This window comes from Symphalangus syndactylus, chromosome 9 (assembly GCF_028878055.3).
Source record: "Symphalangus syndactylus isolate Jambi chromosome 9, NHGRI_mSymSyn1-v2.1_pri, whole genome shotgun sequence".
Classification (NCBI taxonomy): domain Eukaryota; kingdom Metazoa; phylum Chordata; class Mammalia; order Primates; family Hylobatidae; genus Symphalangus; species Symphalangus syndactylus.
Window position 1 is genome coordinate 10,154,190 of NC_072431.2, and position 27,238 is coordinate 10,181,427.

Below are 27,238 nucleotides of genomic sequence, written 5' to 3' on the forward strand. Positions count from 1 at the left end.
TGCGAATAAAAGAGGTAGAAAAATTTTTTTTTTATTAGCATGTTCAAGGTAGTCAAGATTTTAACAAACATCTTAATCCTCACAACAACCCTGTGAGGTAGGTAAGTCATTGTTTCATGATAAACTAGTATTCCAAATAAAGTGCATTTCCTGAAAGAATAAATCTGCATTAGGAATAATTTTGTTAATGACACCATTTATGTTTACTGTAATATTTGTGTTATTGTATATTTCAATTCATGCCATCAGGTGTCCCCAGAAAAGTTTACTCTAAATTAAATCCTATTCAGATACACTTGGGAAACTATTTAAATAAATCTTGGGGTGAATTTTTTTTTTGTAAAATAAATCAGTTTGATATATAAACAAGACTTTTCATAGTATTTGCTAATGTGAGGCATTCTCAGTAATGTTTCACCCATATTTATCCATTCTTGGGTAAGTTTTCTCAACATGGCACCAACCACTTTATCAGTTCAGCAGATGGCAGTGATCTGTGCTGTCATGTAGAAGTTTCTAAATATATTGCAACTAATCTCAATCCGAAACCTGAAGTGAACTATTTATTGAAATGTAAACACTAAAATGGTGATAAATTTCAAAAAGTATTTTCCCTTGAGAATATTTTTTCCCTTAATTTGCAAAAAGAAGAGTGACCTTAGGGTCTTTATAAAGAAACATAATGTTCTGATAACTATAAAATCCTAATGATTTGTATTGCAAGTCAAAGCCGCATGCTATCAATCACTACTTATAAGGAAGCCAGTAGACATCACTCAAAAATTTAAGTATTCTTTTCTCCGTGTCAATATAAAACTTCACTAGGAAAAGAAGTATTTCCAGGCACGCATTTCCCCTTAAATATATATTTAAAGTGCATTTCTATAGCTAGTCCGACACTAGTAAACATCCAGTTGCCTAATATTGTTTATAGTTGTTTTATCTGCAAAATACATTAGAGCATTTCAAATTACATTTAATTATAAGATAAACATTTAAGATAGTTATATAATTTATTTGTAATAACCTGAATTAAGCTTGGAAGCTTAGCTATCACTTAAAATCCACTGGCAGGTTTATAATACTTTAGGAAGTAGTTAAAAGTAATTTGCCATTATAAAGAAATAGTTTAAGCTCTGAAAAATTTCTCAGACATTTTTAAAAATTGCTACAGGGATACTGGGCAAATCGAACTAATAAACTAAGCCATCAATAAATTGTACATTCAAATCCATACTAGATCAAATAGTGCACTTCGGATTATAGTGAGGTAGGGCAAAGAAATACAGTCAGATATATTTTGAATTGTTAAAATTATACAAACTAAAATACTTTTACCTAGGTTTTACTCAAATATCCAAAAAGAAAAATTTAGAATTCAGATGACAAAGTATTTCTTGAATTCAAATACAGAATTGTAAAAATCTTTGAGGTACATATAAATAAAAAATACAAAGGCCACAAGATATGTTTTATTCCAACATAAAATATGCTCATATAAAAATAACTCAGGAAATATAAAAAAAATTACAAACATTTTTGCATAGATCCTCTATATAAAACATTTACCTGGGGTTAAACACTGAAAATACACTTCTGAAACTAGTATAGTTGAACTATTTTCTTGGATACCAAGTATACACAAAATAAAAGCCCTTCATCTGGGGGAGCATGGGCAGGAGGGAAAACAACTTTTAGCATCAGTTTATATTTATTTCTCTGTTGCTCGAATATAAACCAATGATGACAAGAGGAGAAACTCTGGGGGTTTATTTAACAAAATTAAATTCACATTTCTGAGCCCATCATAGTGCATCCAATGTCCACCAATCTGGAAAGCTGCAGAATAATGATGTTCCTCTTTGTTAAATAATGTGGCACCTTCCAACAAATACCTGCAAATTAAATAATATAGTATGGGAGAAAATTATAATGCTTTGTTTTTAAGATAAACACTCCTTAAATTTATAACTAAGGAATAAAAACATTGACATTGTTTGTATTCTGTTCCCTGAAAAAGATAGCTATCTCTATAGATCATGTAATAAAATTGGAAATGTAGAAATTAAGAATTTCTTAAAAACATATTTTAACAGATGAACTTATAATCTGTATGTTTCTTTTAAAAAAGAGTAAACATGTAAGAAAACTTTTACAGGGAAAATGTTAAAAGAACACTTTATTTCCTGATTTGTATGCAGATATTTTTATTTATAGTGACAAGTAAAATTTTATGTTTAAATTATGACCACCTGCATACTACTACTACACACTTCTTTGACTTGAAATACAAATATTAGCCAGTATGTGTCAGGCACAAAATACTGTGCTATTATACTATCCAGTATTATGTGTCAGGCATGATCTTAAACACTTAGTATGTGCTTATTAAATCTTTACAATAATTGCACTAGGTTGATACCATCATCTCTGTTTTATAGATGAGAAAACTGACATGTAAACTGGTTAAGTTGTTGGCCAAGGTTAACTTATAAAAGATGGGGCTAGGATTTGAACCCAATTCTGTCTATTCTGTAGTCCACATACCTACCCACTATGTGCACTGCTAGTAACTGACTCTCTAATAAATTCTGATTCTATTCAGAATACATAAATTTAGAGACAGATATGACTGTTTTCAACAATATCTCTTAAGGGCTAGTCAAAATCATAATATAACTGGATAAATTTTTTTTATTAGTTTTTAAAGAAATAACAACAAAAACACCTACTTGTGGTCAGACAAATCCAAGTAATAGGGTACATATGCCAGATCTTCAGATTTCCAATGTTGCATATTTAAGACAACAAAAGGGGGTGCCCCATGGCAGAAAACTCGTTGGGAAAATTCTCTTAAGCCACCACACCTAAAATAGAAAACAGGCATGAACATTATTACACTTGGGACAAAGCTGGCTTTCAACACTTCACAGTTGTCTTTATGACTTTAATTTTCTTATAATTATCTATTATAGGTGTAGGTAATGGTTAATATCTATAGGTATAGGGTAATTACTACCTTATATCACCTAATAGTTCCAGAAGTTTATAAGCTGTGTTCCTTACACTAGAAATGATATGTTTAAAACTCCAGGAAATGCTAGCTATTTCTATATAAGCCTATGAAAGCATAACTCTGCGGAACTGATACAAATGATTTTATATTTCACTCTATATGCTGGTTTCAAATAGTGGCAGAGAGGGGAAAAATAGGACTCTAATTGCTTCCTTTTGCCATTAGACTCGACTATAAGCATGAACAAATTCTGTGTCTTCATATTATGAGGTATTAAGTATATGGATCAGAATATAACAAATTGAATTATACAGTAAAATCTTGATTAACCGGAATGCTCAGGGTACAGTATTCTGGTTGACAAACATTATTAACTAAACCAAATTAACCAGAAAACCATCTGTTTCAGTATTTGTTGCTACAATATATTCGTTCACTTTCTGGACTTAATAGGTACAATTAACAGAACATATTTTTACCTTTCCTTTTGTAATTAATCAGCAATAAAATCATCCTTCCAAATATTAATTCTCATTATACAATAATGTAGTCACAGAAAATTTTAAGAGATTGGGGTGAATATGTTCTGCTTCTCTCAACTTTTACTAGGTTAAGTTTTTTAGTTGTCATTTACCTCTTTCTCCTAAATGGAGAGTGCAGAAAAAAATCCAGATAATTGAGGGTCCCGATTAGCTGGGTTCCGGTTAACCAAGGTTTTATTGTACCTACTCAGCAGTGGGGGAAAAAAAGAAAAGGTATTTGCTTTGTATTCATCAATCAGCTGTAGTACCATATTCTATGTAGTGATACACTCCGTAACAAAAACACTGTAAAATGTCATAGTAAACTAGGTTTGTTAATAAGATTCATAAAGTACTTCAAGGAGCACATCTGCCTAGGTTTCCTTATAAACACATACATAGTCATTTTAAATGTCTATCGTATACTCACCCATGCTCTTCACACAGTTCAATCTTGGAACAGAATAACTCATTCACAGCCAGTCTTATCAAGTTTCCATGTGGAATTTCTTGGGGAGGACTACAATAATTATTAAATGCATGTAAGAACTGCTTCAACATTTTATATCTTAATATATTATAACAAATTTTACAGCTCAGTCCTTTATTAGCAAAACCAATTATACCAAATATAACCTCTATTAAACATTTGGAATTTCTTGCAGATAGTGTAGAAACCAGTTGAACTAAAACACTAATTATGAAATTTTCAAAGAAATATATTTTTGTATAAACAATCCTGATATATCCAGTTGCTGCTACGTTAATCTAAAACATTTGTGAGAAGATTCAAAAGAGGCAATCTGGTCTCGTGGGAAGGAACTAGGACCCAGAATCAGAGGAGCAGCTGATTAGTTACCTGATTAAATGTAAGTAATAATCATTCTTGGCCTCAAGTACCTGATCTGTTAAAAAAATTTTTTTTCTGCATTACTTCAGAGGTTGCTTTAAATATAGGATTTTTAAAAAAGTAGGCAAAAACTTAAAAGCTATAGAGTATGATGAAAAATATTTTATTAAATAGTATAAAATATAGAATTATAAATATTTCATTATAGTTTCAAAATATTTACAGATGAAAAGAAACTAGTTTTTTAAAAACAAGATATTAGGCTGAGTGTGGTGGCTCATGCCTGTAATCCCAACATTTTGGGAAGCTGAGGTGGGTGAATCAGGAGTTTTGAGACCAATTTGGGCAACACAGCAAGATCCTATCTCTACAAAAAAAATACAAAAATTAGCCGGGCATGGTGGTACATGCCCCTGGTGCCAGCTACTTGGGGGTGCTGAGACAGGGGGGTCTCTTGAACCCAGGAAGTCAACGTTGCAGTGAGCTGTGATCACACCATTATACTTCAGCCTGGGAGATGGAGTGAGACCCTGTCTCAAAAAATTAAAAAAAAAAAAACATGAGCTGGGCATGGTGGCATATACCTGTAGTCCCAGCTACTGGAGTGGCTGAAGCAGTAAGGCATGAGGCAGGAGGATCACTTGAGCCCGGGAGTTCAAGGCTGCAGTGAGCTATGATCACTGTAACACTTCTGAGTTGTCTTTATGACTTGAAAATTATTTCCACTGATATTTCAAATTAGCAATGCAGGAAAATAGACAAAGCGTATTTCAGAGAAATGTAAGTTTAACAAATTAGGATATGTGATGTACATTTCCAAAAGGGAACAATCTATCAGGCTGTTTTTCTGGACCACAGGGCCAAATACCTTTCTGCCAACAATGCATTCGGGTCTGTTTTTCTTCCACTGGCAATTATCCCCTTTCCAGCTCATGTCCCTTGGAGGCTTTCATGTTTCCCAACACTCCACTAGGGCTTGCCAATTTGGACTGTGACCCTATCATATACCAGGTGGGAGATCTGCCTTTTCTCTGAAAGCCAAAAACACTCATCTGGCTCCTTGCACCTTTCCTAGTCAAAATAAAAGCTGCTTACATCCACATCCACATGTGAGATGGCAAGTTCTGGGTTTCTGTCTATAATTATGTCTTGGCCATAATATGAAAGAATACTTTTAATTTTCTTGTTCATGTGGAACTAGCCCTCCTGACAGAGACCTATTCAAAGGGTGAAACATTCCAAAACAGTATTAAGCGCTCTTAAAGAGGTTACATTTGTGACACTAAGAATCATCTATAGTCATATTAGTAAATTTAAGTAAGAGTAATATATTTTTCATACTGAGTAATTCATTACTTTGCTACTGACAAGGTTATCAGCTGGTTTTGTAAAGTAATTACAAGATGTTTGGATGTAATAGGCTGTAACACTGTTTTCAGGGGACCTGCAGAAGAATCTTGCGTTTGTGTGACTGCTTCATGCCTAAGTAATTATAAAGGCTCTGTACTTTAACAAGTACTTTGGCAATACTGTCATTTGTCACCCAATGGGGACACATTCTGAGAAATGTATCCTTAGATGATTTCATAGTGTGTAAACATCCTAGAATGTGCTTACACAAAACTAGATGGTATAACCTTTTACACACCTAGGCTATATGGTAAAGCCTATTGCTCCTCGGCTACAAATCCATACAGCATGTTACTGTACTTAATACTGTAGGCAATTTTAACAAAATGGTAAGTCTTTGTGTACCTAAACATAGAAAGGCATACTAAATATACAGTATCCTACAAACCAGCATGGCATATGTGGTCCTTTGTTGACCCAAATGTCATTATGGGGTACACGACTACATATCTAAAGCAACGTTCATTAAAAAAAGTAAAAGTGACAAACTTACTTCAGACCAACTTACTTTATATTAATTGTGCGCTGCTGATCCTCCTGCACTCGAGTTGGGCATCGCCAATTGGAACAGTAACTCTCTTGAATGGTAGACATGAGATTTTCAAGATTTTTTGTAAAATTATCATGCTCATTCCCAAACAAATCAATTATTAATGAAGCTTTATGGACTTCAGATTTGTATTGCTGTTTTTCCATCTTGTCCCAAATCCAAAGTAGCTTCACAGTTGTAAAACTGTAGGTGTCCATTAAATAAAGAAAACAGTCTACAAACTCTCTACCAAAATGAAGAGAGAGTTCCCTAGGGAAATTTTCATTTTCATTAAGAATGACATATAATAACATCAAGAATCCATCTATGGTGCAGGTATTTTTCAGTCTTATTTCAACATAGAGTGGGGTACAGGATACTGCTTTGCGGCCAGCTTTGATAGTAAAAACACCCCCCCAAGGAAGAACAGGCCTCCAAAATGATCGATCTTGGTTATAGTTATTTTTAATTGATGCTTTGATCTCTTCAAACAGTGTCTTCATCCTACATTTTAAAAGTTTAAAACAGAACACATAAACTTGTAACTTTGTATATTAAATGCATAATATGTTTAGATAAAAATAAATCCATCTAAACACTCAAATCAAATGTGGTTATTAGGCCTCCCAACATAGCAAAAACATTTAAATAAGCCACTTTTTGGGCACTATGCATGCTCTCTGGAAAGACCATTTAAGAAGCTGCAGTCTTTTTTTGAGGTACAGATGGCCATTTGATAGGCTTTATATTAATTACATTGCAGATTTTATCTGTGACAGAGGGAAACCCTGTAATAAAAAAAATCCTGAGGCTGGGCGCGGTGGCTCACACCTGTAATCCCAGCACTTTGGGAGGCTGAGGCGGGTGGATCACCTGAGGTCGGGTGTTCGAGACCAGCTTGACCAACATGGAGAAACCCTCTCTCTATTAAAAATACAAAATTAGCTGGGCGTGGTGGCGCATGCCTGTAATCGCAGCTACTCGGGATGCTGAGGCAGGAGAATCACTTGAACCTGGGAGGTGGAGGTTGCGGTGAGCCAAGATCGCGCCATCTCATTCCAGCCTGAGCAACAAGAGTGAAACTCCATCTCAAAAAAAAAAAAAAAAAATCCTAAATGAAAATAAAGCTATTAAAAACATAAACTAACTTTGGTTAGGCATATTCCTAATGTAAACCTCCTCCTCTTTCCAAAATACAGGCTGTGCTTGCTTCATTTTCTTTTAATATGGGTGGTTCCACTTAAGAAACTAATATAATGGGATCCTTACTTGGGGGTACAGAATAATAGCCATTACATAATCTTTATATTAACTATATTACATATTTTATCTGTTGTATAGAAAAACTATGTAAAAAAAAACTCCTGTTGCTAATATAGACAGACTAATTCTGACATTTAGCTTTGAAAGACAGCATGAGGAGTAATCATGGAATCAATCTTAAGTGAATAGTAGCACAGCTAACACTGCTAATCACTTTGGGATTTTTATTTGCAACTCAGAATTGTGCTATTGTGCAATTTAGATATACTATAATTTTTACAGAGGCTATAGTATGAAGATCTGATTCAGAACTTGATAAATATCCTGATTATTATTCCCTATGCGTGTTTTCGGAATGAAGCAAAGCATCCTCCCTTTTCAAACTGGCACTCTTCCCCAACCTTGAGGACCACTAGGCACTTTGTTTTTAAAGCCACAGTAAGTATTTTAATAAATATGTTGTGTTATATGTATGTTATATAGCGCACATATTTTTGAAAGAATGAGTTCTTTTTACAATCGTATTGAAAAAACTCCTTCACTTTACTTGGGACAAGCAAATAAACTAACATCATATTGTTTTCCAAAGTTACTTTTATGGAGAAGTATTGTTATGGAAAGAAGGGAGGCATCTGAGGAGCGGAAACAGAGAAATGAGTGACTGAGATCAGTGTCTTATTTTGACCATGTTTTCCAAGTGCTGCATCCTCCCAAACACAACATGAACTTAACACTTAATAAAGCTGCAGTCCTACGTGTTTTATTTGTGTAAGAAACTAAGTCCAAAACATTCTGCAACAGGAGTAAAAAATAACTCCTGCAATATATTAAACACACATGAACACAGTGTTTTCAGTTTGAAGCAAGATACTGTGGACTCTAAAATATCCAGTAACTATATTTAGTATGAAGAGTGGATGTTTACATCTAGTTGGCCAACACATTGATTCTCGTCATCCACTTAGGAAGAAGAGGGTGTGGCAAACCTGCAGCCTAGGAAAACACAAACTCAGTTTCTTCTGAATAGAAACTGACACGTTTTGTTTACAAAGATTTTAAAAAACAGGCATTCAAATACTTTAAAAACGAAAATAACTTCATGGTTTGATTTATTTCCGTTGAATTTTAAAGAACTTTGTAGCAAGGTTTAAGACTGCTTAAAGAGCCTGAGTTCAGATTCCTAAAGTAGTGCATTGGAAAGGAAGCATAAATCTCTAGGATATTTTCTTCAAATTATCTTGAGACATGACCAAATGAAGTGTAACTACCTCTGTAAAGCAGTAGTTAAACTCTAAGAGAATTAAACTATAATGACATATATGGCATGAAACTTTAGTCTTTCTCTGGGAAAAACGGGAGGGGGGAAGGTTTGGAAGAACTAGAGGATACTAGTTTCATCATGAATTTGGTGATTTGTTCCAAAGTAAATTGCAATAAAAATGGGGGGTGGGGAGAAATGATGGAAAGATAGCTGTGAAGAGCTTTACTTAAAGTTGTCTTAGCTGTTTAGCTAGGAACTGTAATTGGAAGGACTGGAGGATGTATTCCGCTGGCTTTATTCTCCAGGCTCAACAGGCCCTCCAATTTGAATAAACCTGGAAAACTCTCCTGACCTCTATTTCTTTGACAAAACATCTTTCTTTCGTGGTGACTTCCAAGAGAGGAAATTGGCACCCCAGGCTAGCCGTGAGGACCCCACCACCTGCCCAAGGCACTGAACGCCAGACTCCCTAAGGACTCAGGGGTTCTAAAAGTCCCCTCTCAAATCAGCGCCTGAAATACGCCTAACAGCCACGCGCTACCGCTCCCAGCAGCGCAGGGCTTCGGGACAGGGACAAGGCGGACGCGAGGCGTGCGCCCCCGGGGAGCCCCCACGCTCCGGCCACGCCCACCCTGGCCCAGAGCAGCCGCGCCCGGGAGGCCTGGCACCGAGGCGGGCGGGTCCCCGAGATACGGGCCCGCGAGTTGGCTGGGCGCCCCCGCCTCTGTCCCGGCAGTGCCCCGCCGAGTGTCCGGGACTGCGGGCAAATAGGCTGGAGGGCCGGGCCGTGGAAGGCGTTCCCACACCGGCCAGTCTCCGTCCACCAGGAAGCAAAGTCCTCGTACCTCCCCGGGGACCGAAAACCGCCGGTGCCGCCGCACCCGTCGCCGCCGCCGCCTGCTCATGGAGAGACCGGGCTGCCGCCGCCGCCGCCGCCTCATCTATGAGTACCGCCGGCTGTCTCGGCCTCCCCCGGCGTGAGTTCTGGGCTCTGGCACGGCCTCCATGGCACCCGCCGCGGCGGGAGCCACAGCAGTTCCAGCGCCCAGGCCCGATCTCACTGGACCCACGGAGCCAGGACAGCGGGACACGTCGCTTCTTATTACGGAGGAAGATTCGGCACGACCTCCGCCCCCCTCCCCCCAACCCCCCCGTTTTCAGCCGCCTGACAGCGCAGCTGCGCAGGCGCGAAGACGCCCCAGCCTAAACTGCGTATGTCGGGTGTGTATACAGCATCCAGATTCGCCCAATGGAAACCAGGATCAGGTGTGGGGGGCGGGACCTCGCAGAGAGGGGCGGGGTTCCAGTGTTAGAAGGTGGGTGGGGAAACCGGAAGTGGGCAGGGTTGGCACGGAGGCGGAGCTTTATTGGCAAACCTGATTGGCTTTTTGAGGTTTGTACCGTTTTAGGACTTGATTTTAGTTTGCTTCTGGGTCTTGTTTTCTCAAATTCTTAACCTAGAACGAAAGCTTTGTCTTCTCAGTGAATTACAGTTTTTTAAACTTTTAAGTATTAGCAAACTGTTGAATTGATCTGTTAAATGCCAGCTTTAGTGTTCAAGTTAATTATTGGCCAATATACTGTAATTTACAGTGGAAGTAAACCCCATTTTGAAAAATTAGATTGTTTTAATTCCATTGTAAAGTTGAAAAAATTGGGTTTTGGAGATAATAAGTTCCCACACAGCAAGTGACAGAGCTGGAAATTAAATTACGACAACTTAATGCTAGTTTGTGGGCTCAACCACTATTTCTGTTTATTAGGGCCGAGTTTTTGTATCTCCCATAAAGAAGCAAGGCCCTATATGGCTCTGCATCTGGAGAACACAGGCTACCCTGCAAAAACTACCTCCACTTGCAAGTAGGCATGGAGATCTGGTTGAGATTTCAACAAATAATGAGGGTCTGGAAAGTTAGCTCTAACATTCAGAACACATGAGGGCTAATGAGAGCGCTCAAGGCCATCCTAGTAAATCAGTGTGGTTCTCAGTCACAGGCTGAGTCTGGGAGAGGCTGGATGCCTTCTTGACCGGTGTGATGGTCGGCCAAAGCTATGGAGGGGAAATTCCTCATGGATCTGTCTAAAAAAGTCTAGAAATGGAAGAGAGACTTCCATTTCTTGAATTTTGGCTCTGCCCGAAAAAGAATAATTAATAGCTCTGGCAAAGCCTGCTCTTTTTAGTTTCCTGTTTTTTCTTATTTCTTATGGTATTTTATAGATGAGGAAACTGAGGCTCTTAGAGATTAAACAAACTAGTGTGTTGGAAAACTTGCAAAAAGTTCACTCTCAATATTAATCCCATCCTACAGGTAGAAAAGCCCTTTAAAAATGTTTGTAAATGTGGATTATGTGTTTAATTATAAATCCCTCACAAGACATGGAGTTCATTTTATACTGATTAGGTCATTCTATTCCTGAAAACAGCCATAATATGGTGGATGACACCATTTCTGGAGAATCGTCTTGAGATTGCTTATTAAACTCTGCCGAGTCTCAGCTAGCTGGAGGAAGCATGGATTCCTTGAATACTTGGATAACTCACAGACATCACTGAGGCCTCTGACTGAAATTTCCATTCTGCATCTTTTCCACTGTCTTCAAAATCTAACATCTGAATTGTAGGGTTTTTTTAGATATCTTTACTGAAGTATAATTGGCAGAGAATATACAGAGCATAATTAAAGTGTATAATTTTATCAGTTTTGACATATGTATACCCCCTTAAACCATCACTGTGATCAAATGAGTATGCCCATCACCCTTAAGTTTCTGCTTACCTACCGCCCCCCAACTCTGCCTTTTTTTTTTTTTTTTGGCAGAATCCTGATCATCTTTTCAGATATTTTTACATCGCAGGATAATCACTGGATTATCTGTTGTGGTGGACTCTGGACCTTTTTAAACATCTACCAACAAAGTTTATAGATTCAAAGCAAAAATTCAGCTTTTGGAAAAATGAGATTAGAAATAATTTAAGGCTGGAGTGCAGTGATATGATCTCGGCTCATTGCAACCTCCGCCTCCCGGGATCAAGAGATTCTGGTATCTCAGCCTTCCGAGTAGCTAGGATTATAGACGTGCACCACCATGCCTGGCTGATTTTTGTATTTTTAGTAGAGGCAGAGTTTCACCATGTTGGCCAGGCTGGTCTCAAACTCCTGGCCTCAGGTGATCTGCTCACCTCGGCCTCCCAAAGTGCTGAGATTACAGGTGTGAGCCACAGCACCTGGCCCTCATTCTCTTAACAGTGTATTTTGAAGAGAAGTTTTAACTTTTAATAAAGTTTAATTTATTATTTTATGGATTACATTTTTAGTGTTGTTTCTAAGAAATTTTTGCCTACCCCAAGCTCACAAAGAAATTTTCCTATGTTTTCTTATAAAAGTTTTACATGTTCAAGCTGTACATTTAGATCTATGATGCATTGTAGTTAACTTTCTTATATAGTTTGAGGCATGTATCCAAGTTCATATTTGATGTATAGATACCCAATCATCGCAGCAATTTTTTTTTGAAAAGCCTGTACTTTTTCCACTGGGTTGCTTTTGTGCTTTTGTCAAAAATTAGTTGCACAGCCTGGGCATGGTGGCTCACGCCTGTAATCCCAGCAGTTTGGGAGGCCAAGGCAGGTGGATCACAAGGTCAGGAGATCGAGACCATCCTGGCTAACATGGTGAAACCCCGTCTCTACTAAAAATATAAAAAATTAGCCAGGCATTGGTGGCGGGTGCCTGTAGTCCCAGCTACTTGGGAGGCTGAGGCAGGAGAATGCGTGAACCCGAGAGGCGGAGCTTGCAGTGAGCCGAGATTGCACCACTGCACTCCAGCCTGGGCGACAGAGTGAGTCTCCATCTAAACAAAAAAACAAAAACAAAAAAAATTAGTTGCCCAATACCATTTTATAAACACTTTATTATCAATCATCAACCGTATGTCACACCGTATGCTAGCACTGGAGATATGTATCAGTAAGTGTTCTTTGGTTGCAAAGACTGGGGATCCATAGTGTTAACTTAAATAGGAAATTTTTGGGTTTCTTTTTGTTTTTTGCGTTTTTTTGAGATGGAGTCTCGCTCTTTTGCCCAGGCCGGACTGCAGTGGTGCTGTCTCGGCTCACTGCAAGTTCTGCCTCCCGGGTTCACGCCGTTCTCCTGCCTCAGCCTCCTGAGTAGCTGGGATTACAGGCACCTGCCACTGTATCCAGCTAATTTTTGTATTTTTAGTAGAGACGGGGTTTCATCATGTTGGCCAGGCTAGTCTTGAACTCCTGAGCTCAGGTGATTCACCTGCCTCAGCCTCCCAAAGTGCTGGGATTATAAAGGTGTGTGCCACTGCTCCCGGCCTTCTACTAGTCTCAATAAGTCCTCTTTAGAATTCAAATTATAATGCTAAGTTACATTATTAGTAAATTATTTTTAATCTCAGTTTTCCAAAAGCTGAATTTTTGCTTTGAATCTATAAAGTTTGTTGGTAGATGTTTAAAAAGGTCCAGAGTCCACCACCACAGATAATCCAGTGATTATCCTGCGATGTAAAAATATCTGAAAAGATGAGAGGAAGACACTGATATCTGAACTTAAAGTTACAGAGCCTGTTTGGAGAGGCTGTGTTGCAGACACAACCAGCCCATAATTACCCCTCAATGAGAGGCCTCAAGAAAGAAATATCCGGATATCACTTTTCTCCTCCCTCTGACATAGTGATGTGTTGTCATTATTTCTATTATTGTATACTGTTTGAAAGTGACACATTTTCTATCGCCCTTGCTTCGTTGATTGACATTTCTGACAGTTTCCATGCTGGTTGACAAAGCAAGTGATTCTGCAGTTGCATAAAGTTACATCTATTTTACTCCTGTCATTTGTGCTGTGCTTGCTATACATTTTTACTGCTATATGGGAATTTAAGAAATAATTTTAAAGTGTTTATCACTATTATTAATTTATTTTTTGAAACAGAGTCTCACTCTGTTGCCTACGACACTGCAGCCTCATCCTCCCAGGCTCAAGGGCTCCTCCCATCTCAGCCTTCCAAGTAGCTGAGACTACAGGTGTATGCTACCATGCCCGGCTAATTTTTTTTGTATATTTTTTGTAGAGAAGGGGATTCACTCCATTGCCTGGGCTAGTGTTGAACTCCTGGACTCAAGCGATCTGCCCAGCTCGGCCTCCCAAAGTGTTGGGACTACAGGGATGAGCCACTGCGCCAGGCCAAATGAAAAAATAATTCATACTATCTTTGTTACCAGTCTTAAAATTTAAAATATACCCCATTTAATTTTATTTTTTGAAACCTATCCTTTAAAAAATTGGTTTAAAGTCTTATTTTTCTGTTGGGTCTCATGTTTTTGGTAAAGTGGTCATTAGACCAAGTTTGATGTACACAAATACCATTTATCTGTCTATGCCAGTGTATTTGCTGAGCTCCCATCATGAACTTTGAGTCCCTGAGGATCTTGAAGTTAAGAAGGTTCCTGCTCTAGAAAATATGTAAGCTGTATAAACAACAATAACAACGAGGAAGGGCATGAAAATCTAATTTCTGTGACTCAATTCAATTCAGTAGATCTCATAGCCTTATTATCTGGGGGAGAATCAGAACACATAGGCCCTAAATTTAGTCATAAACTTTAGTCTAGATATATTTTTCCAGAAGAAAGTGGTAGTCGTGGGGACTCAGCCCCAGAAGCAGCTGTCACTTGCCATTATATCAGACTCTGTTGCATTAAGCTTTCCAAAAATAGAATTCACATCTTCAAATTCCCGTATTCCTTCGGGTATCCCCAACAGACTTTTTCCCCAGTGGACAAACATTATGTTCTTACTTTCGACAATCATTTCAACTGTGATACAGGAATTTGATTCTAAAAATTCAGGGGCAGGATCAGCTCTTTCCAGCCCCTTCTAGCTCTAAATCTTAGGAAACAGTGGGTGCCACTGCAGGCGCAGTGGCTCACGACTGTAATCCCAGCACTTTGGGAGGCCGAGGCGAGCGGATCACAAGGTCAGGAGATCGAGACTATTCTGGCTAACACGGTGAAACCGCGTCTCTACTAAAAAGACAAAAAAATTAGCCAGGCGTGGTGGTGGGCGCCTGTAGTCCCATCTACTTGGGAGGCTGAGGCAGGAGAATGGCGTGAACCCAGGAGGCGGAGCTTGCAGTGAGCCGAGATCGAGCCACTGCACTCCAGCCTGGGCAAGAGAGCGAGACTCCGTCTCAAAAAAAAAAAAGAAATCAACAAATGTTATAAAAGTATTTTTTAAAACATTTAACTGATTTTTCTATTGGGGGGAAACAGCTTAATGGTGGAATGTACAAAAACCTACCTGTTTCCTTTGTAAGACTCTAGACAGAGAGATCCAGGCCTGCAATTCAGGTAAGAGAAAGCCATTTTAGAATTTGGAGTTTGTCTTCTTGTAGATAGAATAGTGTTATGAACTGAATTTTTGTGTCCCCTCCACCTCCATTCGTATGTTGAAATCCTCAATATGATGGTACTAGGAGGTGGAGTATTCGGGAGGCTATTAGTTCGTGAGGGTGAAGCCCTCACAAATGGGATTAGTGTCCTTATAAAAGGGGTCCCAGGGCTGTGGTGGCGGCGGTGGAGGCTGAGGGGGCGGCTGAGGTGGCGACGGAGGAAACAGAAGATGGTAGATTTTTTGAAAGGACTGCCTGTCTACAGCAAAAGCAATTTTAGTCGATTTCACGGGGACTCCGTGTGCAAAGCCTCGAACCAACGGCCCTCAGTCTACCTGCCCACCCGAGGGTACCCGTCTGAACAGATCATCGTGACCGAAAAGACAAACATCCTCCTGCGCTACCTGCATCAGCAATGGACAAAAAGAACGCTGCCAAGAAGAGACCAGGAACAAGTGGAGCTGGAAGGCGCGACCTCGGCGCCCCTCCGCAAGGTGGCGCTGACCCACAGCCCAGAGAGGCACGAGGACACTTAAGACTGTGGAACCCACAGGCGCCTCCCGTCAGGTCTGCTCCTCGGTCGCCCACCCGCCCACCTCCTGGCCTACCCATCCACACCCTGCGTCCACACCATTTCCAACCTCATAGGAGCCGAGGTATTTATTTTTCTTGAGTTTTTATTTATGCTGTAACCTGTATCAAGCGTTGGTTAAAGGGGACATCAGACCCAGTAGTGTGATGTTGGTAAATGCTTTTTTTAAAAAAACAACATCGTCCCTCCGACCCCCGCCTTCCACCTGGCCAGTTTCCCCACTCCCGCACCCATTTCTCCTCCAGAGAACCAGAGCGTGCCTGTGAGGGTCTCTAGCGAGGCTTTACTGCGGCCGGGTGGCAGGGGCCGGCCCAGGGCGGCCGACCCACCAGGACAGCCAAGCGGCCTTCTCCGACACTGGTCCAGGCCCTTGAGACTCGGTCTTGTCCCACGTTCGCCCGGAACTCTCTCATGCCCGGACCTCACTCTGAGCTTGCGCGCATGTTGGGGAGAAGTCGGCCCTTGGGATCTTTCTCTTGAGTCACTTTTTCATAGACTGGTGCGTGCTCCGTGTCCACCCAAATAAAAGGGTCTTTCCTACTTGGAAAAAAATAAAAATAAAAAAGATTTTAAAAAGGCGGGAGGCAGAGAGGTCTCCTGCCCCTTTCCCACCATGTGAGGGAGGATACAAGGAGAAGTTATCAGTCTGCACCCTGGAAGAGGGCTCACACCAAAACTTGACCATGCTGGCACTCTGATCTTGGACTCCTAGGAGTATCCATAATGACTGGGCTTCAGAATCATTTGTGAAATTTTAAATAATACAGATGTGAGGATCCTGTTCCTAAAGATTCTGAAACAGTAGATTTTAGTGGGGTCTAGAAATCTGTATTAAAAATTTTTTTCAGATAACTGTGTTGTGTTTCCCAGCTTAAAAACCACACAGAGATGGAATGTGTGTATTGATTAGTAAGAAGAAATAAGCCTATATTATCCAGGACTCTTTTGGTTACAAATGTCAGAAACTCAAACAAACTTGAGAAAAATGAGATTTATTGGTTCACATAAGTGGGAAGTTCAGAGTGCAGCTGGCTAGAGTACTCCATTGGTGCCTTACGGGGGTTCACACGGTATTATTAGCTTCCTCTCTCTTTCTTTGCTCTTTCTTTCAGCTCTACCAACAGGTCTTTTTGTGCAGTGGGGAAGGTGGCTCCCACAGCTGTAAGCTTTCATTTTTATTGTTCATGATTCAAAAGGAAGGAAGAAGAGAACTTTCCTCTTCCAGTATTCTCATATCAATCTGCATGAATGGGCTCTGGCCATCACCCCTTTGACCAATCACCATGAAAAGGAGGATAGCTGTATGATTAACCAGGAGTCAACGGGGCTTAGTGTTCATCAGTTTTACCAGAACCATATGTAATTGGAGAAGGGGCAGTTTTCCATTGGAAACAGTTATGCTGAGGAAATTAAAACACAGATGTCCTCTACTGAGATTCACCTACCTGGATATGTAATGCGAAGACTTGTGTTGATACTGTAATTTATCATGGACCTTCTTCAGCATTAACTATTTCATCAAATGATGCAAAGTTATTGAGGTCACGTAATTTCAAGTAGGGAAACTTCAGTTTGGGTTATTGTGTAAGGGGTATAGAATGTACCTGTTACAATTTGGAAAATATATCTTCTGTCTCTCAACTCCGATCTTGATAGGTATGCTAGGTGGCCTTCTATGATGGCTTCCAATGATCCCCACCTCTTTGTATTCACGCCATTATGTAATCCCTTCTCTTTGGGTATGGGCTGAACTTAATGACTTACTTCCAATGAATAGAATACAGCAGAAGTGATGGAATGTCACTTCCAAGATTGGGTTCTAAAATGCTATGACTTCCATCTTGTTGACACTTTTTCTCTTGCCTTTTTGGCTTGCTTGCTTTGATGAAGGAAGTTGCATGTTGGAGAGGCCCGAGTGACAAGCAACTTCAGGCAGCCTCTGGCCAGCAGCTATCATGAAGCTTGCCAACAACCATGTTGGTGAGCTTAGAAGCCCTTTCTCTGGCATTTTAAAATAAATTTTTTAATTTAAATTTTTAGTTAAAAATATTTGTTGTATGTTTAATTTTTGTGGGTACAAAGTTGTTGCATATATTATGGGTTACATGAGATATTTTGATACAGGTATGCAATGCATAATAAGCACATTAGGGTAAATGGGATATCCATCACCTCAAGTACTTATCCTTTGTGTTGCAAACAATCCAATTACACTCTTTTAGTTTTTTCAAAATGTGCAATTAAGTTATTTTTGACTATAGTCACCCTGTTGTACTAGCAAATACTAGGTCTCATTCATTTTTTTAAACTATATTTTTGTACCCATTAACCACCCCCACTTCCCTCCACCACCCCCCATTCAAGCAACCATTCTCAGCTTCTGGTAACCATCCTTCTACACCATATTTTCATGAGTTCAATTATTTCAATTTTTAACTTCCATAAGTAATTGAGAACATATGAAGTTTGTCTTTCTGTGCCTGGCTTATTCTGCTTAACATAATGATCTCTAGTTCCATCCATGTTGTTGCAAATGATAGGATCTCATTTTTTTATGGCTGAATATACTCCGTTGAGTATATGTACCACATTTTCTTTATCTAGTCATCTCTGGATGGACATTTAGCTTTCTTCTAAATCTTGCAAAAGATGTGTTGTGAATAGTATTGCAACAAACATGGGAGTGCAGATATCTCTTCAGTATACTGATTTCCTTTCTTTGGGGTATATACCTAGCTGTGGGATTGCTGGATCATATGGTAGCTCTATTTTTAGTGTTTCTTTTATTATCTTTCTTTTTTTTTTTTTGAGACAGGGTCTCACTCTGTCATTCAGGCTGGAGTGCAGTGGTGCCATTTTGGCTTACTGCAACCTCCACCCCCTGAGGTCTAGCGATCCTCCAGCTGTACCTTCCCTAGTAACTGGGACTACAGGTGTGCACCACCATGTTCAACTAATTTTTGTATTTTTTTTGTAAAGATCGGTTTTCACTGTGTTTACCAGACTCATCTCAGACTCCTGGACTCAAGTGATACACCTGCCTCGGCCTCCCTTCTCCCCATGCCTGGCCCATTTTTAGTTTTGTAATGAACCTCCAAACTGTTGTCCATAGTGATTGTACTAATTTACATTCTCACCAACAATGTAAGAGGGTTCCCTTTTCTTCACATTCTTACCAGCATTTGTTATTGCCTGGCTTTGCATAAAAGCCTTTTTAACTGGGGTGAGATGACATCTTACTGTAGTTTTGATTTGCATTTCTCTAATGATCAAAGATACAGAGCACCTTTTTATATACTTGATTGCCATTTATAAGTATTTTTTGAGAAATATCTAGTCAGGTCTTTTGCTCAGTTTTAAATCCGATTATTAGATTTTTTTCCTGTAGAGTAGTTTGAGTTCCATATACTGGTTATTAATCCATTGTTAGATGAGTAGTTTGCATATGTTTTCTCACACTCTGTGGGTTGTCTCTTCACTTTTTTTACTCTTTCTTTTGCTGTACAGAAGCTTTTAAACTTGATGTGATCCCATTTGTCCATGTTTGGTTTGGCTGCCTGTGCTTTTGCTTACTCAAGAAATATGCCCAGTCGGATGTCCTGGAGAGTTTCCCTAGTGTTTTCTTGTAGTAATTTCATAGTTTGAGGTCTCAGATTTAAGTCTTCAATCATTTTGATTTTTGTAGATGGTGAGAGATAGGGATCTAGTTTTATTCTTTTGCATATGGATATCAAGTTTTCCCAGAACCATTTATTAAAGAGATTGTACTTTCCCCAATGTACATTCTTGGCACCTTTGTCAAAAAAGAGTTTATTGTAGATGTATGGATTTATCTCTGGGATCTTTATTCTGTTCCACTGATCTATGTGTGTATTTTTATGACAGTACCATGTTGTTTTGGTTACTATACCTCTGTAGGATTATTTAAAGGCAGGTGATGTGATTCCTGTACTTTTTTTTTTTTTTTTGCTTGCAATATCTCTGTCTATTCTGAGTCTTTTGTGGTTCAATGTAAATTTTAGGATTGTTTATTCTATTTCTGTGAGGAAGGTCATTGGTATTTTGATAGAGATTACACTGAATCTGTAGATTGCTTAGAGTAGTATGGACATTTTAATGATTTTGATTCTTCCAATACGTGAACATGAAATATCTTTCCATTTTTTTGGTTTATTCTTCAATTTCTTGCATTAATGTCTTATAGTTTTCATGGTATAAGCCTTTCACTTTTTTGGTTAATTCCTAGGTATTTATTTGTAGCTATTGTAAATGGGACAGCTTTCTTGATTTCTTTTTAAGATTGTTCAATGTTGGCATATAGAAATGCTTCTGCTGATTTTGTATGTTGATTTTTTTTTTTTTTTTTTTTTGAGACGGAGTCTTTCTCTGTCCCCCAGGCTGGAGTGCAGTGGTGCGATCTCGGCTCACCGCAACCTCCACCTCCTGGGTTCACGCCAGTCTCCTGCCTCAGCCTCCCAAGTAGCTGGGACTACAGACGCCCACCACCATGCTTGGCTAATTTTTTGTATTTCTAATAGAGACGGGGTTTCACCGTGTTAGCCAGGATGGTCTCGATCTCCTGACCTCGTGATCTGCCCGCCTCGGCCTCCCAAAGTGCTGTGATTACAGGCTTGAGCCACCGTGCCCAGCCTGTATGTTGATTTTATAACCTCCAACTACTGAATTTGTTTATCAGTTTTAATAGTTTTTTTTGTAAAGTCTTTGGTTTTTCTAAATATAAGATCATAGCATCTGCATGCAAGGATCATTCGAACTCTTGATTTGCAATTTGGATCCCCTTCATTTCTTTCTTATCTGATTGCTGTAGGTAGGACTTCCAGTACTATGTTGAAAAAAAGTTGTGAAAGTGGGCATCCTTGTCATGTTCTTGATCTTAGAGGAAAGGCTTTCAGTTTTTCCCCATTGAGTATGATTCTAGCTATGGGTTTGTTACATATGGCTTTTATTTTGTTGAGGTATATTCCTTCTATTTCCAATTTTTTGAGGGTTTTTTTTTTATGTTGAAGGGATGTTGAATTTTATCAAATGCTTTTTCAGCATCAGTTGAAATGATCATGTGGTTTTTGTCCTTCACTGTGTTGATATAATGTATCACATTAATTGATCTACATATGTTGAACTATCCTTGCATTCCTTGGCAAACTCTACTTGGCCATAATGAATGACCTTTTTAACGTTTTGTGAATTTTGCTTTCCTAGTATTTTGTTGAGGATTTTTGCATCAATATTTATCAGTGATATTGACCTATAGTTTTCTTTTTTTTGATGTGGTGTTGTCTGGTTTTGGTAACGGTAATAGTGGCCTCATAGAATGAGTTTGGAAGTAGTCTTTCCTCTTCTATTTTTCAGAATAGTTTGAGAAGGATTAGTATTAGTTCTTTAAATGTTAGATAGAATTTAGCAGTGAAACTATAAAATCCAGGGCTTTTATTCACTGGGAGTCTTTTTATTATGGCTTTGATCTCATAACTTGTTAATGGTCTGTTCAGGTTTTAGATTTCTTCATAGTTAAGTCTTTGTAGGTTGTATGTGTCTAGGAATTTATCCATTTCTTCTAGCTTTTTCAGTTTATTGGCATATAATTGCTCATAGTAGCCACTTACGATCCTTTGAATTTTTGTGGTATTGGTTGTAATGTCCCTTTTTCATCTCTGATTTTATTTATTTGGGTCTTATCTCTTTTTTTTATTGGTTAGTCTGTGTAAGGCTTTCTTGATTTTGTTTATTTAAAAAGAAAAAAAAAATAGGCCGGGAGTGGTGGCTCATGCCTGTAATCCCAGCACTTTGGGCGGCCGAGGTGGGTGGATCGCCTGAGGTCAGGAATTTGAGACCAGCCTGGCCAACATGGTGAAACCCCATCTCCACTAAACATACAAAAATTAGCTGGGTGTGGTGGTGCACACCTGTAGTCCCAGCTACTTGGGAGGCCAAGGCAGGAGAATTGCTTGAACCTGGCAGGTGGGGGTTGCAGTGAGCCGAGATCCTGCCACTGCACCCCAGCCTGGGCAACAGAGCAAGTCTCCATCTAAAAAAAAAAAAAAAAAAAAAATCAAATGACTTTTCATTGATTTTTGTACTGTTTTCTTCACTTCAAATTCATTAATTTCTGCTCATATCTTTATTATTTCTTTTCTACTAATTTGTGTTTGCTTTCACTTTTCTAGTTTTTTAAGGTGCGTCATTAGGTTGTTTATTGAAAAATTTTCTTCTTTTTTGACATAAGCACTTATAGCTATAAACTTCCCTGTCAGTACTGCTTTCTTTATATCCCACAGGTTTTGGCATGTTGTGTCTCCCTTATTTGTTTCAATAAAATTTTCAGTTTCCTCCTTAATTTTTTCATTGACCCACTGGTAATTCAGAAACATATTGCTTAATTTCTATGTGTTTGTATGGTTTCCAAAATTCCTCTGGTTATTGATTTCTAGTTTTATTCTATCATAGAGAAGATGCTTGCTGTTATTCCAATTTTTTGATGTGTTTTGTGTTGTAATGTGTGGTCTATCTTTGAGAATTATCCATGTGCTGAGAAAAAGAATGTGTATTCTGTAGTCATTGGATGAAATGTTCTGTAAATATCTATTGGGTGCATTTGTTCTAGAGTGCAAATTAAGTCCAATGTTTTCATCTTGATTTTCTGTCTGGAAGATCTGTCCAGTGCTGAAAGTGGGGTGTTGAAGTCTCCAGCTAATACTAAATTTGAGTCTCTCTCTCTTCAGCTCTAATAATATTTGTTTTACATATCTTGATGCTCCAGTGTTGGGTGCATACATATTTAAAATTGTTATACCCTCTTGCTGAATTGACCCCTTTATTATTATATAGTGATCTTCTTTGTCTCTTCTTATAGTTTTATCTTGAAATCTATTTTGTTTGATATAAGTATAGTAACTCCTGCTCTTTTTTGTTTTCCATTGGCATGGAATATGGTCTTATTTTTATATACTGTTAACCAGTCTATGTCTTTTTTTTTTTTTTTTGAAATGGAGTCTTGCTCTGTCACCCAAGCTAAAGTGCAGTGGCATGATTTTGGCTCACTGTAACCTCCATTTCCCAGGTTCAAGCAATCCTCCTGCCTCAACCTCCTGAGTAGCTGAGACTGTAGACGTATGCCACCACACCTGGCTAATTTTTATGGTTTTAGTAGAGATGGGGTTTCACCATGTTGGCCAGGCTGGTCTGGAACTCCTGACTTCAAGTGATCTGCCCACCTCGGCCTCCCAAAGTGCTGGGATTACAGGCAGGAGCCACCCAGCCCAGCCTCAGGCTATGTCTTTTGATTGGAGAGTTTAGTTCATTTACACTCAATGTTATTATTAATAAGTAAGGTCTTACTCCTGCCATTTCATTATTTGTTTTCTGGTCTTTGCTTTCCTCTTTCCTTTTTTCTTGTCTTCCTTTTAGTGAAGGTGATTTTCTGTGGTGGTATGATTTAATAACTTGCTTTTTATTTTTTGTGTATCTGTTGCATGATTTTTGATTTGAGGTTACCATGAGGCTTTAAAATACTATCTTATAAACCATTATTTTAAGTTGATAACAACAGTGTTTACATAAACAAACAAGTGAAAAGAAAACTAATAAAAACTTGACACCTTAATTTCCTCCCCTCTGCTGGGGTTTTTTTTTAAATGGAGTTTCCCTCTTGTTGCCCAGGCTGGAGTGCAGTGGCACAGTCTCGGCTCGCTGCAATGTCCACCTCCCGGGTTCAAGTGATTCTCCTGCCTCAGCCTCCTGAGTAGCTGGGATTACAGGTATGCAACAACACACCCTGCTAATTTTTTTTTTTTTGTATTTTTGTAGAGATGGGGTTTCACCATGTTGGCCAGGCTGGTCTCCAACTCCTGACCTCAGGTGATCAGCTCACCTCAGCCTCCCAAAGTGCTTAGATTACAGGCATGAGCCACTGCAACCAGCACCACCCCCCACTTTTTAACTTTTTGTTGTTTCTATTTGTAGCTTACCATAATGTCTGTGACTTAAAAAGTTGTAGTTTTTTTTTTATTGGTTCGTTGTTTAGTCTTTTTACTTAGGATAAGAGTAGTTTACACACCACAGTCATATTGTTATAATATTCTGTGTTTTTCTATGCAGTTACTATTACCCGTGAGTTTTTTTATTTTCAGATAATTTCTTGTTGCTCATTAACATCCTTTTCTTTCTGATTTAAGTACTCCCTTTACCATTTCTTGTAGTACAGGTCTGGAGTTGATGAAATCCCTCAGCTTTTGTTTGTCTGGGAAAGTTTTTCTTCCAGCTTCATGTCTGAAGGATATTTTCGCTGAATATACTATCCTAGGAGGAAAGTTTTTTCCTTTGGCACTTTAAATATGTCATACCATTCTCTATTGGCCTATAAAGTTTCTACTGAAAAGTTTGCTGCCAGACATATTAGAGCTCCATTGCATGTTGTTTATTTTCTCTTGCTGCTTTTAGCGTGCTTTCCTTTACATTCACCTTTGGGAATTTGATTATTAATTGCTTGGAGGCAGTCTTCTTTGGGTTAAATCTGCTTCGTGTCTTATAACCTTGTTGTACTTGGATATTGATTTATTTTGCTAGGTTTGGAAAATTCTGTGTTAGTGTCCCTTTGAATAAACTTTCTAACCCCCCCTCTTTCTCTACCTCCTCTTTAAGACCAACAACTCTTAGATTTGCCCTTTCGACACTATTTTCTTTTGAGATGGAGTTTCGCTCTTATTGCCCAGGCTGGAGTGCAATGGCATGATCTTGGCTCACCGCAACCTCCGCCTCCTGGGTTCAAGCCGTTCTCCTGCCTCAGCCTCTACAGTAGCTGGGAGAGGCATGTGCCACCATGCCCAGCTAATTTTGAATTTTTACTAGAGACGGGGTTTCTCCATGTTGGTCAGGCTGGTCTTGAACTGCTGACCTTAGGTGATCCACCCTGCTTGGCCTCCCAAAGTGCTGGGATTACAGGCGTGAGCCACCGTGTCTGGCCGATGCTGTCTTCTAGATCTTGTGGGCATGCTTTATTTTTTTAAAAATTTCATTTTTCTCCTTTTACTGTCTATTTTAAAACAGCTTGTCTTTAAGCTCACCCATTCTTTCTTCTGCTTTTTCAGTATGTCAATTGCATTTTTCAACTCCAGAATTTCTTTTTGATTCATTTTATTTAAATATCTTTCTTCAGTTTATCTGATAGAATTCTGATTTTTTTGCTCTGCTTTATCTTGAATTTCTTTGAGTTTCCTCAGCACAGTTATTTTGAATTCTTTGCCTGAAATGTTTCATGTCTCTGTTTCTTCAGAATTGGTTCCTGGTGCCCCATTTAGTTCATCTGGTGAGGCCATGTTTTCATGGATGGTCTTGATGCTTGTGGATGTTTGTCTGTGTCTGGGCATTAAACAGTTGGGCATTTATTGTAGTTTATACAGTCTGGGTTTGTTTGTATCCATCCTTCTTGAGAAGGTCTCCCAGCTATTCAGAATCACTTGGGTGTCATGGTCTAAGCTGTATTGGCATTAGGAGGCACCCCAAGCCCAATAATGCTATGGTTCTTGCAGACTCATAGAGGTACCACTTTGATAGTCTTGGATAAAATCTGGAAGAATTCTCTGGATTACCAAGTGGAGACTTTTGATTTTCTCCCTTACGTTCTCTCAAGGAAATGGAGTTTCTCTCTCTGTGCTGGTCCGCCTGGAGCTGGGGGTGGGGTAACATAAGTAGCCCTATGGCCACCACCACTGGAATTATGCTAGGTGAGACCTGAAGCCCACACAGTACTGAGTCTTGCCCAAGGCCCACTGTAATCACTATCTGGCTACCACCTATGTCTTCTCATGGCCTGGGGGGCTCTACGATGCACAGGTGGTGAAGCCAGCCAGGCATATGTCCTTCCCTTTAGGGCGATGAGTTCCCCCAGGCCCTGTGGGGGTCCAGAGATGCCATTTGGGAGCTAGGGACTAGAGTCAAAAACCTTAGGTGTCTACCTGATGTTTATTGTATGTGGTTGAGGTGGTGCTCAAACCATAAGACGTGGTCCTTCTCACTCTTCCCTCCCCTTTCCACAGGCAGAGGAAGCTCACCTATGGCCACTGCCACTACAGGTCCACAGGGAGTAATGCCCGGCTACCACTGATGTTCATTAAGACCCAAGGGTTCTTCAGTCAGCTTGTGGTAGATGCTGCCTGGCCTGGGACTCACCCTTCAGGACAGTGGGCTCCCCTCTGGCCCAAGGCAGGTCCGGAATTACTGTCCAGGAGCCAAGGCTTTGAATCAGGGACCTCAAGAGCCCGCTTGATTGATGCTCTACCCCTCTATGGCTGAGTGTGTACCTAAGATGCAAAAGTCCCCTTTACTTTTCCCTCTACTTTTCTCAAGCATAAGAAGTCTTTCCCCATAGCCACCATGACTGGAAATGTGCTGAGTCTCATTTGAAGCCAGCTAGTCTCAGAGTCTCACAGAAGACCCACTGCATACCCAGGTATTACTGGTATCGCTGGTTATTTGGAGCTTAAGAGCTCTTCAATCCTCTGACATCTTGATTGCAGCCTTTGAGAGACCCTGGGCCAGAGGATCCAGCTATTGCCATGCTTAAATTTCCAACCCAAATGTAACTGTGAGATAAATGTTGTTTTAAGCCACTAATTTTTTTAATTATTGTATTAATTTTAACAGATAATGCAATAAGGGGTTATAAAATAAAAATTTTGATATTATAATAATATACTTCATGGATTATTGTGACATGGTGGAATGCACTTACCCTCTTAGACCTGAGTTCTTTTTATCCAGTGATGACTCTTGAGTTGCATCTTCCTCGTGAGTCTCCTTTGTTAGTCAGACCTGGATTTCTGTGCTTCCTTTGCACAGAAAAGTGCTTTTCTGTCTTCTCAGTTATATTGCTTCTTACCCCATATATGTTAATTCGGTCTCAGGCCAGAACTAGGGTGAGGCAAGAGAGAAGCTTAGGGCACAAAATATAAGGAGGCCCTCGGTGTCTCATTTAGCTCACCCTAGTCCTGTCCCTGATCCAGTCAAAATGGAGCTGATTTTGTGACTTGGCTCATACTCTTATGAAGTTATCTCTCTATTTGTGATGGTGTCCTAATGCTCCTCTAGAAATTCAACTTTGTCCTGTACACAAGCATAGGTAGATATCTGGTGTGTATATGTCTGTGTGTGGCAGGTGTGTGTTTGTGTGCATTTATTTTCCTATACTTTCTGCCCTCTGCTCATCCTTTTCTAAGTGTCCCCTACCCATGTGAACAAAAGTGGATATTCTGGTTGGCTAGGGCCCAAGGCATTCACTGGCACCTGCATTACTTTTAGGAAGGTATTATGGACTGGATATTTGTCACTACCCCCACCCCCAAATTCCTATGTTGAAATCATAAT

The 27,238-nt window shown here is 39.4% G+C and overlaps 2 protein-coding genes across 4 annotated transcripts in view; one reads left to right on the forward strand and one right to left on the reverse strand.

Moving 5' to 3' along the window:
- C9H14orf28 (chromosome 9 C14orf28 homolog) lies at positions 1 to 27,176 on the reverse strand. 2 transcript variants are annotated; one of them, XM_055291450.2, is made up of 5 exons: positions 26,607 to 27,176; positions 6,306 to 6,830; positions 3,968 to 4,057; positions 2,733 to 2,867; positions 1 to 1,895 (listed from the first exon to the last, which is right to left on the reverse strand). In XM_055291450.2, exons 2-5 carry the CDS (start codon positions 6,827 to 6,829, stop codon positions 1,712 to 1,714), a joined length of 933 nt encoding a protein of 310 aa, XP_055147425.1. In that variant the 5' UTR covers position 6,830; positions 26,607 to 27,176; the 3' UTR covers positions 1 to 1,711. The 2 variants fall into 2 exon arrangements, with proteins under 2 accessions (XP_055147425.1, XP_055147426.1); XM_055291451.2 differs by lacking the exon at positions 26,607 to 27,176 and adding an exon at positions 9,696 to 10,020.
- LOC129489168 (DET1- and DDB1-associated protein 1-like) overlaps positions 13,314 to 27,238 on the forward strand; it is a 21,770-nt gene continuing 7,845 nt past the window's right edge. Inside the window, exons 1-2 of one of the 2 annotated variants that reach the window (XM_055291453.2) lie at positions 15,314 to 15,923; positions 23,537 to 23,697. In XM_055291453.2, coding sequence (XP_055147428.1) covers positions 15,339 to 15,803 — 465 coding nt within the window. In that variant the 5' untranslated portion in view covers positions 15,314 to 15,338 and the 3' untranslated portion in view covers positions 15,804 to 15,923; positions 23,537 to 23,697. Of the gene's footprint in view, positions 15,924 to 23,536; positions 23,698 to 27,238 lie in introns of those variants that run through there. The other variant, XM_063609271.1, reaches the window with a different exon arrangement.